This window comes from Vollenhovia emeryi, unplaced genomic scaffold, assembly GCF_000949405.1.
Source record: "Vollenhovia emeryi isolate VEMERY1.0 unplaced genomic scaffold, V.emery_V1.0 DF939167.1, whole genome shotgun sequence".
Lineage (NCBI taxonomy): Eukaryota > Metazoa > Arthropoda > Insecta > Hymenoptera > Formicidae > Vollenhovia > Vollenhovia emeryi.
The window spans coordinates 540356-551249 of record NW_011967199.1 but is presented as its reverse complement, the minus strand read 5'-3'; the positions used below and the strand labels follow the sequence as shown (position 1 = coordinate 551249).

General features: G+C 42.5%; 4 protein-coding genes and 1 pseudogene across 5 annotated transcripts in view; 1 reads left to right on the top strand and 4 right to left on the bottom strand.

Annotated features, from left to right (window-relative positions):
- The first annotated feature begins 1388 nt into the window (after positions 1-1388).
- On the top strand, positions 1389-4194 carry LOC105564231 (pseudouridine-5'-phosphatase). Its single transcript, XM_012016463.1, has 4 exons — positions 1389-1718; positions 2083-2301; positions 2363-2595; positions 3104-4194. Exons 1-4 carry the CDS (start codon positions 1664-1666, stop codon positions 3281-3283), a joined length of 687 nt encoding a protein of 228 aa, XP_011871853.1. The 5' UTR covers positions 1389-1663; the 3' UTR covers positions 3284-4194.
- LOC105564232 (NADH dehydrogenase [ubiquinone] 1 alpha subcomplex subunit 2) lies at positions 3474-4826 on the bottom strand. The gene is made up of 4 exons (XM_012016464.1): positions 4619-4826; positions 4430-4536; positions 3795-4271; positions 3474-3717 (listed from the first exon to the last, which is right to left on the bottom strand). The coding sequence occupies exons 1-3, from the start codon at positions 4699-4701 to the stop codon at positions 4183-4185; spliced, it is 279 nt and encodes a 92-aa protein (XP_011871854.1). The 5' UTR covers positions 4702-4826; the 3' UTR covers positions 3474-3717; positions 3795-4182.
- A 536-nt stretch (positions 4827-5362) lies between these two features.
- On the bottom strand, positions 5363-7568 carry LOC105564230 (annotated as a pseudogene).
- Positions 7569-7863: 295 nt separating this feature from the next.
- Positions 7864-8540, bottom strand: LOC105564227 (speckle-type POZ protein-like). Its single transcript, XM_012016458.1, has 2 exons — positions 8192-8540; positions 7864-8090 (listed from the first exon to the last, which is right to left on the bottom strand). The coding sequence occupies exons 1-2, from the start codon at positions 8377-8379 to the stop codon at positions 8075-8077; spliced, it is 204 nt and encodes a 67-aa protein (XP_011871848.1). The 5' UTR covers positions 8380-8540; the 3' UTR covers positions 7864-8074.
- Positions 8541-8659: 119 nt separating this feature from the next.
- Positions 8660-10894, bottom strand: part of LOC105564228 (speckle-type POZ protein-like) — a 14010-nt gene continuing 11775 nt past the window's right edge. The window contains exons 2-3 of one of the 2 annotated variants that reach the window (XM_012016461.1): positions 9129-10264; positions 8660-9042 (exon numbers count right to left, since the gene is read on the bottom strand). In XM_012016461.1, the coding sequence (XP_011871851.1) occupies positions 9015-9042; positions 9129-10231 (1131 nt within the window). In that variant the 5' untranslated portion in view covers positions 10232-10264 and the 3' untranslated portion in view covers positions 8660-9014. Of the gene's footprint in view, positions 9043-9128; positions 10443-10894 lie in introns of those variants that run through there. The other variant, XM_012016459.1, reaches the window with a different exon arrangement.

The following is a 10894-nucleotide window of genomic DNA, read 5'->3' as shown; positions in this document are numbered from 1 at the left end:
ATATATAAAAGGAAAATCCATAATAATAATAAGAATTCGTTATTGTCAATAACAAAAATTATATCGTGGGCCGATCTAATGATATAAGTCAATAAAAGTTAAGAAAGCCAATATGATAATATAGTGATTATTATCATATTTTGCATGTAATTCTTCCTTACAGAATCTAATAGCGAGTTCGGTTGCTTGCACTAGTGCGCACTGAGTGCACACTAAGGCTTGTTTACAGTCAATTCTTATATTAAAGGCTCGTCTTAGATCTTGAAATATTTCTTACCTGCTAAAATGATCTGTAAAGCATGCGTACGGATTATTTTTCCAATTAATACATTTTCAACGTGTATTAAAGACGAAGTTAAATGTAGGAATTGACTGTAAACCAAGCCGTAGCGTGCACTCAGTGCGCACTAGTGCAAGCAATCGAATTCGCTATAAAAGAGATTGGCACGAAAACATGGGAACCAGTAAATGCGTATATAAGTAGTAAAAATTTTTTGTATAGAACAAAAACTTATGAAGTAAGTGATTATATACGTTTTATATTGTACCACTATTAGTATTACTATTAGGTTTAAATGTATATACGTATTTGTTTAGCCACATTTATTATCAAATACACTTCGTGAACGCATTTCATAAAAATTTTTGTAATAAATATGTATATTATATCCCCAATTCATGATACGAACATTTACAGTCTCATTGCGGGGCATCACAGTGTCTGTAATCTTTTTTTTTCTACAAGTTTTACGTCATTCTTATAATACGAACATAAATACTTTACAATAGGAAAATAGTATTGTTCAACTACAACTTGCTATAAATTTAATTCGAAAAATTTATTGCGAGAAATATCCAGGCTAAGGTAATATTTTTTAAATTAAATTTATAGCCATTTGTGGTCGAATAATACTATTTGTCTATTATTCACCCCCGTGAAATGTTTTCTCAGAATTTCTATACAAATTGGCACACTTTGCAGAAATACTGAGAAAGTGCACTTCGTTTTTTTTATAAAATTTTTCATATAGGTATGTGAATATTCTGAGATATATAAATGTTTGAAATTGTAGAATGAGAAACTTCAGAGTTCATACATATGAAAAACTCTAGAAAAGATATAAACTTTCTCGGTACTTCTGAAAAGTGTTTCAATTTGTATTGAAAAAAATCTGAGAGCGCTTGTAAAAAAACTTACGAAATTATTGAAAAAAATCTAAAAGATTCTGAAATTTACACAAAAATCGTGAAAAATGTTCATTTACCGTGGACTAAGAAAATTATTATTCGTGACGAATATTTTGCATTCGGTCATCGAGATAATTGTTGAGTAAAGAGCGCGCGCTCTCTTCCTCGCTCATTGACTAATTCGGCGGAGGGCTCTTCATCAAGAGGGTTGAAGCGATCACGCGTGAGACTAGTGATAGGAGAGGGAGGAGACATCTGGTATCGCTCAATACCGTATCTACATGTCGAAATCCGATTGCACAAGCATTAGCATCCAACTGTTTCATCGCGGAGCGGAAATTGGCGAAACGTGTCGCTGATAACGAGTTTTTCGCCGCTACTTCGATTGAGCAACACGGCACTTCTCGGCATACAGGTCCTCGCGGCGACTGGCAGATCACCTTGGATAACCTAAGAGAATCGACCGCGGCTTAGAATGGGCTTTCGCGATGTTACTCACTGCATTTTCGACATGGACGGTTTGTTAATAGGTAAAGAAATTTCTCTCTCGCGGGTGACTTGCTGTTCTACAAATAATTTCCGTATCGATTAAACAAACGTACACCGTGTCGCTCTGCAACACGATGGTGCATTTTGATTTTTAATTACGTTGATTCCTTTCGGCGATCACATTGAGATCTCTGCCGGGACGTTTTTCCTTTTAAATAGGAAGACAATTGACATTTAACAGCATAAACAACGTTTACGCTGTTAAAGAGAAATTTGATTCTATATTGTGAGAACCGAGGTTCATTTTGTGGCTCACACTGGCACTCTCTCCTTTCTACATATTTTCTTTTCGCCCTCGCAACACTTTGGATTATTAATTGCCATCTGTTTCTCTGCACGACGTAGATACGGAATCCCTGTACACAATGGCATACAATTGCGTCACTCAGGAGTACGGGAAAACGTACAGCTGGGAGCACAAGGCAAAGATTATGGGTTTCAAAAGCGCCGATGCTCTGCAGACCATAATAGATATGCTGCAGCTGCCGATTACGGTGCAAACGTTTGAGGACAAGCTCGCGCCTATATACCAAGAGGTGTTTCCTCAGTGCAATCTTATGCCAGGTAAGCTGTGCGAGATGAAAAGTGACTTTCAGCGTCGTGTCCCGATCAATTTTCCACGCAGGCGTGGAGAAGCTGCTGCGGCATCTGAAAAAGCATGACGTACCTATCGCACTGGCTACAAGTTCGAGTCAGGACAGCAGCGACCTGAAGACCCAGAAGTGGAAGCACATATTTGACCTGTTCAGCCACAAGGTGTACGGCGGCTCCGATCCAGAGGTCGCCCAAGGAAAGCCACATCCAGATATATTCCTGATTGCCGCGAAACGCTTCCCCGATAATCCCGACCCTTCAAAGGTTCGCGCACTCCGACGTCGTGGTTTTCAGGGTTGGGAAAGTTACCTTATGAATGTATCCAGTTACAGTTTTTTTTTCGCTGAAAATGTAACTAGTTACAGTTACAAGTTACCGATTCTGGAAAGTAACGCGTTACAGTTACAGTTACTCAAAAAGCAACGAATCGTTACCTCGCGGTTACTTGTCCTGCAATGAAAATAAAAATATCAAATCTGCGTTTGAATTATTAAGTGTCGATAAAAGCGTTCGTGTGCAAATGCAAGACCTAACGCGATCTGCGGAGGTTTGAAAAATATATAAAGTAACTACTGATGTAGCTATTAAATTAGTTGCTAGTTGTCGGAAAAAAAATGTAACCGAGTTAAGTTACAGTTACAGATGGAGAGAAAGTAACAAAGTTAGAGTTGCCAGGAAAAAAGTAACTGTAGCTGTAACTGCGTTACAAGTAACTTCCCAGCCCTGGGTGGTTTTCTACATTTTTCAAATCGATTCGAGTCAATGTTTACAGTGCCTAGTCTTCGAAGATTCGCCGAACGGAGTGCAGGGTGCTATCGCCGCCAAGATGCAAGCGGTAATGGTGCCGGATCCTCAGCTTCCCAAACACCTCACCAAAAGCGCTACGCTGGTCCTGGACAGTCTGGAAGACTTCAAGCCGGAGGACTTTGGGCTGCCGCCATTCGTAGCCTAAAGCTATTTGCCTTAGCTTGCTAAAGAGAGTATTAGACGTATTAGATTCAATTTATCGTATAAACGAAGCAGATAACTGTCGGCGAAAGAGAAGCAAAAACCTGCAGGCAGGTTTTCCTTAGCACTGGCGAAGCACTGACTGATGTACATAGATTTTATTTGAAAAAAAGAAAGAAAAGATGACACGAGTATTATGTTCTGGAGATGTATATTTTCATACAACACAGGAGAGATCACTGCCTCTTGGATACAGCTGGCACATATCACACATAAGAGATCTCTGCGCTGTATGTTTGTTAATGGTATGAAGTTCCAGTCGTACGCCTGCGTTTCTTGATTGTATTTATTGAGCGTCGAGTCTCGCGCGGTACCGGAATTTATTCTTACACTGTCATTTTACTTTAAGTTGAACCTGTAGAGGATATTGCAAATATTCTGCGAAATACCAGTCGTTTAATATATATAAAACTTATGGGAGAAGTAAATATTTTTGCGAAAAAATAGCAACTCACCGTGCAATTCTTCTTGGTTGTTTTCACAATCTTAAGTGTATTTAGGTTGATAATGTACTTCCGTGTATCGTCAGCATGAGTTATTTATATGCCTGAAAGGGAAAACTCGCGCAAGATCTGTGCGGGGATTCTGTAATTTGCTATCGAGGCTGTTTTCGGTATTAACTAGCAATAACCCGTGATGAGCTGCGTCTCTCTTGAAGAGCGTCTCTGTTAGATTGGCCGTCTAGTTAACGATACCGAAAGGCATCGATAGCAAGCGACGGAATCTCCGTACGGACGGATTCCCGACAACGCAAGTCTTCGAGATCGCCTTTTAATTGATACAGCTATTTTATTAAAACACTATACATATGATACACGTATTCATTAACGTAATAAAGTATATCTATTTTTGAGACGCCAGCTCTTGAATCCTCCCGGCTATGTCCTCGGATTTCAGGTTCGACAGAGGCACGCAACGCTCTACGCCGTATTCTGCAAAGTCGATGTTATTTGCAAACAATTTGTGAGAATCGAACGAACGTTCGCACTTGCGTGAAGGCAAAGGGGGGACGTGAAAATCGAGCGAGTCGTAAAAACCTCTTGACGCTGTTCGAGATGATACGACATGAAAACGACGTGTATTTACGTACCGTAGCGCGCATACAGCTTCGGTTCGATTGCCGAGCATTCCCTGATCAGAATGGGGAATCTCGGATTGTTTTTCTTCAACGGTACATATTGCTGCTCGATGAAATCTCTGCAAGATGCACACGCACAAAAGTTGACGGGGGCCGCAATTAATTCGGATCGCAGATAGAACGTCGTCTTTAAGGTTTTACCTAACGCCTTGGCTTGACTTGGACGTTTGGCAGAGGAGGATCCTCAACTCTTTCAAGTGCTTCCCGAATTTCACCGAAGCCATCTTCCAGTCGTTAAACACCCGGAGAAACGCAGACCGTTCGCATTACAATTCCAAGCCTGTAAAACTTCGTGTCTCGCCCAGCTTAGGTTAGGAACCCTGTTATTATGTCATTGTATTTACGTACGTGGCCGCCACCTGCGTCCACTTTCGCCCTTCCGAACCTCGTAGCGGATTTCACGACTCTGGATCGGCACGTTGGTAAAATAGAAAATATGCAAGGTCCTCTATTATGAGATAGGACGCTAACGTGAGATAAGAGTAGGCTTTCAACGTTCAAATTCAATCGCAAACCTTTTTCTCGCAACGCTCACACGATCTAAAGGCCTGCGTCCACGATGCTAGAACTCGGTCCAAGTTCTGGTTTCGAGAGATGTGTAGTCAATCAACTTGCAGCTTTTATGGAATAGCTGCAGGTTGATTGGCTACACACTTCTTGAAACTAGAACTTGGACCAAGTCCTAGCATCGTGGACACAGGCCTTAACAATGAATTTTCCGTTAAACAGAAAGATTTCACTCCAAGGGCATTAAATTAATGGTGAAACCAACAGACGATTCCTATTTAAATTTAGCAGAAACTCCGCTGTCTCATAACAGGGGACTTTCCTCTCTGTTATAAGACATTTTTCATTGCAAATAAAACCTTTATTTTAAATAAATAGAAAAATACGAAACGTTACAAATCTACCTATAATAGCAAAAATTTATATCTTTATGGTAACAATTCAATTTCACCATTTCGCTCTAATGTATACCGTTATTAGCTTGAAATCTCTTTTAATAAAGCGAACTGATATTTACCTGAGCACAAGGACAGTTTCTTGTGTTCAAGTAAATGTCAGCACAAAGATATAAACAATTTGTGGTTTCGATCGACCGAACGCCCAATGTTCTTTCTCCTGCTATTGATCTCAGAATATTCTTAACGCATCAGCTTGTAGGCCCGTTTAGACTCCACAGGAGGACCAGTGCCATTAGAAGAAACTTGTTGACAATCGGATATGATTCTTGCGTCACTACTGGATGGTTTTTTCTTTATATGTTGGTTGGTGGACTATCCACACGATAGAGCGATTGAGAGGTCTGGAAACGGTTTGAACTACTATACTTGCGTGATTATCACACGAGCATCCGAAAGGGATGCCAGAAGTAGCGGATAGTATTGGAGTTCATACCTGATACTGATGTTGTTTCCCCATTGGTCATCAATCTTCCTCAGTGGAGGTTGTTTCGTCACTGTCGATTGTTTCCTCACCTCTGCTTGTTTTCTCACTGATGGTTGTTTCCTCATCGACGACTGTTTCCTGGGCAGGTTCTTTCAGTACCATTTGGCGGGGTGGGGCCCTGTTCTGCATTATAGTGTGGAAAGTTTCCACCAGCAGATTCGAATGGGAGTTCTTCATGGTCTCGTAACCTACCGTATGCACCACAGCCGGGTACGTATTAACGAAATCTATCGCGTGTTTCTTCAGCTTGTAGGCGCTATGGAGATAGGCAAATTGGAGAATACCGGCTGCGGTTTCGACAGTTAAATCTCTGCAAAGTGCATCCTCGCACATCGCCTTCAGCCTTGCCAGCTCGTACTTGTCCGCCGCGACGAACAGATCCTTCGCCAGCGTCTTCAGGTTCTTCACTGTATCCGTGTAAATAAATCGCAATACTTCCTCCACGATTTCGGCGTCCATATCGACGATGTCCACGCGACCTTCCTCTGTCTCCTTCTTTTCGAACATTACCTTGAACACGGGACTTTGTATCGCGAGAATTAATTTGTGCGCCTGGAACTCCCGTTCGCGGACGACGAGCGTTACATCGGAAAATAGTTTATTGTCGAAAAACAGCCGGAGATTCTCGAACAGCGGGTGCTCTGGCAATGAAAGTGATATCAAACTTCGTCCAGGGGTGATTATAGTGTCCATTGCCACTTTGATCTCACACAATATCGTGAGTTCGTCGTTTGGTAGCAGGTAGCTGATGAATGGAAGATCTCGTTTCATGATGAAACGCTTGAACCCGGATTCGTTATTATAGTTCAATTTCGTAGCCTCTTTGATCCTTTTTGCCTTAATTCTTTTCCCTTCGCCATCAATTATAGAAAATGCATACTTTACGTTAACTTCGGGTTTAACGGACCAATCGAGACGAAGAAACAGCGATATGTGGCCTTCGTTTTCCTTATCCACACCGTTGAGAACCAATTTCATGCGCCATTCCGATTTGTTTTTTATCGAGAATACGGGCGACAGAATCTCCTGATTCGCTTTCTTTCCAAGGAAACTGAAGTTTCTTATCGTCCACGAGTAGCTCATCTCATCTATCTTCATCGATTGCGTGTAACCCTCCATGGTCTCCTGTTTCGGACTCGGAACGTGATTCTCTGCCATTCTATTCCAATACAGGTTCAAACACTTCGAGCTGATCTGACAATGAGACGTCTATTCCGAACGATATCACTCGAGAAATGTACGAAGGTCGCGAGAGACCCGTTATTTATTTGTTTCACCTATTCCCACCCCAGCAGTGCCCAAGTGCCGTCTACCAAAATAATTTCACATGTTTCACGATTCCAAAATATTCGCGACGGTAGCTGGGATCGCAACGACCGAATGTTTTAAAATTTTCCTCCCTTCAATCACTAGTGCAATAAATTAGAGCAAGATACATATATTTTTTTTTCTTATTCTAGCCTGCTGCATTAGTTCACCAGTGTAGCAACAGGAAACAAGCCTATTAGAAGACAAGTCTGTGAATTGCACAGCCTCACAATGTCGCGTTCCGATTCGAGTAACTAGACACCACCGTTCGGAACGTTGGGACATTTTATATTTTACATACGTACAAAGCGAAATGATAAAATTGAATAAATTAGTATGGCTCGTATGTGTTAATCACAAATTCTTTGAAATTTGTGATAAAATTGAAAGTCCTTCAAATTCTTTGAAATTTGTGATAAAATTGAATTACTATTATAAAGATTATCATTATAAAAATATTTAAAAAATTATGCTCTCGATCGACTGAACGCACGAGACAATTTTCTTTCTCCCCCTATCGACCAGAATACTCTTGACCGGAGCTTGTTGACAATCGGATATGATTCTCGCGTCGGTCCCTTGAGCTCTCCTTCATCAGTAACGCGTGAGTTTGGCGGGCCTGGAAACAGTTCGCATTATTACATTATTACACGAAAATCCAAAAGGGATACAGAAGTGGGGGGCAGCAGTACCGGAGGTCATACCCGTTATGGAAGATTGGTTCCATCACTCTACGAGTAAATTCTCTCCTTTCCGCTAGGTCGGGTGGTAAGCTAGCTGGCAAAGCCTGGTAAGCTTCTACTGTCAGGTGCGGATGGGAGCTTATCAAGGAATTGAAACCTAACGTCTGCACCACCTGCGGGTGTGTATTAATGCAGTTTATCGCATGTGCTTTCAGTTGATCGGCTACGGTTTCAACAGTTATTTTTTTTTGCCAAGTGCCTCCTCGTACTTGACCTTTTCAACTCGTACTTGTTCGCCGCGTATAATGAACTGTGGGCTAGTTTCTCCAGATTCGCCACTTTATCGGTGGAAATAAATCGCAGCATTTCTGTCGGGATTTCGGCGGTCACGTCGACGTCTACGCGGTTTTTCTTCGTCGCCTGCATCTCATTGTCCACGCGGTTTCCCCTCGTCGCTTCCATCTCGTTGTCGAACGTTGCCGCGAGAATTACTTTGTGCGCATGTAACTCCTGTCCGCGGACGACGAGCGTTAGAAAACATATACTTGTCTTAAGCTAGCGCCATACTATGCGCGATTTGTATATTCGCGACTAGTGTGCGAGGGAAAATTCGTCGATTCATCATTCGCAGTGATTCGCTAGCCGAGCGGGGGGTTTTTTTTTTACTAATATTAAAACTTGACTAATTGCAGACTCACGATACAAATCCTGTAACGACAGGTAAAAGTTGTCGAAGTTAACACGAACGAAACAAGTGACAAATTACGAATAATAAACTACGAATTGCGCATAATGTAGCGCCAGCTTTACTCTCATTGCACTAGTTCGCCAGTGCAGCAATAAAAAAAAAACAAGCCTGTGAATTGCACAGTTTCACAATGCGACGTTCCGGTGCGAGGCACCAGACACCACCGTTCGCCACGTTGAAACATTTTATATTTTACAAACATACAAGAGAAAAGATAAAATTAAATTATCATTATAATGATTATCGTTGTAGAAATAAAAAATTGGTATCTTCGATCAACTGAACGCACAAGACAATCTTCTTCCTCCTCGGTTCCTTCCCCCATTAGTCCTCGTTGTCGATTTTTCCTTTACCAGAGAATTGAGAAACTGGCGGACCTGGAAACAGTTGCATTACTATACTTCATTGTCACACGAAAATCCAAAGGGGGTGCAGAAGTAGCGGGCAGTATTGGAGGTCTAACCTGTCGTTATCGGCGAGCGCTTCCACCCTTGCACATCTTTCCGTTACAGATTGGCAGGTTGATGCCTTGCTTAGCAGCATAGCCTGGTAAGCTTCTGCTAGTAGCCGCGGGTGTGTGTTTATCATGGACTTGAAGTCTGCCGTGTGCACCACATTCGCGTACGTATTCATGAAGTTAATCACATGTGTCTTCAGCCGATCGGCGCTATGGAGATCGGCTAATGTGAGAATATGGGCCGCGGTTTCAATAGTCACAGCCCTGCAAAGTACATCCTCGCATATCATCTTCAGCCTTTTCACCTCGTACGTACTCGCCGCGGCGAACATTCCGTACACCATCGTCTCCAGATTCTCCACCGTTTCTGTGTAAATAAATCGCAATAGGTCCTTAAAGATGTCGGCGTCCATATCGATGTCCACGCGATTTTCCTCCGTCTCTTGCATCTTCTCAAACATCGCCGAGAAGACGGGACTTCGTGCCGCGAGAATTGCTTTGTGCGCCTGGAACTCCTGTTCGCGGACGACGAGCGTTACGTCGCAAAACTTCTTATTGTCGAGCAACAGCTCAAGATTCTTGGTCAGCTGGAACTCTGGCACTGCAAGCGACATCGTATTGATTTTCCCGGCTACGGTGATCTTGCACAATATCGCGAGTGTGTCGTTTGGTAGCAGGTTGTCGTCGCATAGAAGAGCATCGACGTTGATGAAATTGCATCCGATTTCGGTTTGCCTGGCCATTTCCGTAGCATGTTTGAGGCGCCGTAAGTTCAGGTTTCTTCTTTCGGCATCAATTATGGAAAATTCGTATTTTACTTCAATTTTGGCTTTCTTGTACGAAACGAGACGGAGAAACAGCGATATGTAGCCTTCGCTCTCCTTATCCACACCGTTAAGGAACAATTTCAAACGCCATTTCGATTCGTTGTTTATTGAGAATATGGGCGACATAAGCACCCGAGTCGTCCTCTCCTTATTGCAATGTAAACTGAAGTCTTTTATCGTCCACGAGTAGCTAAACTCGTCTACATTTATCTTTATCATTTGCGTGTAACTCTTGGTGTCCAGTTCTTGCAGTGACGGACTCAACATGTCATTCGTTGCCATACTGTTCCTACAGATGCGGACACTTCGAACGAGCTAAACAGACAATGAGACGTTTCTTCGAACGATGTCACTCACGAAATGCGCCGAGCTCGCGAGCGACCGCCGATCCAATGTTTATTTGTTTCAACGGTTCCCACTAATCCCACCTCAGCAGTGTCTAAAGTCCGTGTCACACTACGTATTGGCCGCGTTCAGCAGACACAACTGTTGAGTGAGCGCTCAGTATGATTGGTTAATACTTTTAGATCCAGCCAATCATATTAAGAAATCGTTGAGCGCTCACTCAACAGTTGTGCCTGCTGAACGTGGCAATTGTGGATCACGGATCGGATTGAAATTGCGGATCGCGGAGCACAATTCAACCAATCGGATACGAGGCTGTCTCGTCTGATTGGCTGAAATGCGATCCGCGACTCTCAGGGTGCTTTCACATGGAGCGTAAGTTGCGTAGCGTAACCTGCGCCAATCACAGGACTAGTTCAACGGAATTATTGAAACGGTTCTATCAGCATGATCCTGTGATTGGTAATACGCAGATTACGCTACGCAATTTACGCTCCATGTGAAAGCACCCTCAATCTCAATCCGATTCGCGATCTGCAATGCGTAGTGTGACACGGGCTTTAAACCAACGGCACACGATACTATTTTTCCTACTGGATT

Coding starts and splice junctions, on each gene's coding strand:
- LOC105564231 (XM_012016463.1), top strand. CDS start 1,664: ATGGGCTTTCGCGATGTTACTCACTGCATTTTCGACATGGACGGTTTG. Junction 1,719..2,082: donor CATGGACGGTTTGTTAATAG/GTAAAGAAATTT, acceptor TGCACGACGTAG/ATACGGAATCCCTGTACACA. Junction 2,596..3,103: donor ATAATCCCGACCCTTCAAAG/GTTCGCGCACTC, acceptor CAATGTTTACAG/TGCCTAGTCTTCGAAGATTC.
- LOC105564232 (XM_012016464.1), bottom strand. CDS start 4,701: ATGGCTTCGGTGAAATTCGGGAAGCACTTGAAAGAGTTGAGGATCCTC. Junction 4,537..4,618: donor AAGTCAAGCCAAGGCGTTAG/GTAAAACCTTAA, acceptor TGCATCTTGCAG/AGATTTCATCGAGCAGCAAT. Junction 4,272..4,429: donor GAAGCTGTATGCGCGCTACG/GTACGTAAATAC, acceptor TCGACTTTGCAG/AATACGGCGTAGAGCGTTGC.
- LOC105564227 (XM_012016458.1), bottom strand. CDS start 8,379: ATGGAAGCGACGAGGGGAAACCGCGTGGACAATGAGATGCAGGCGACG.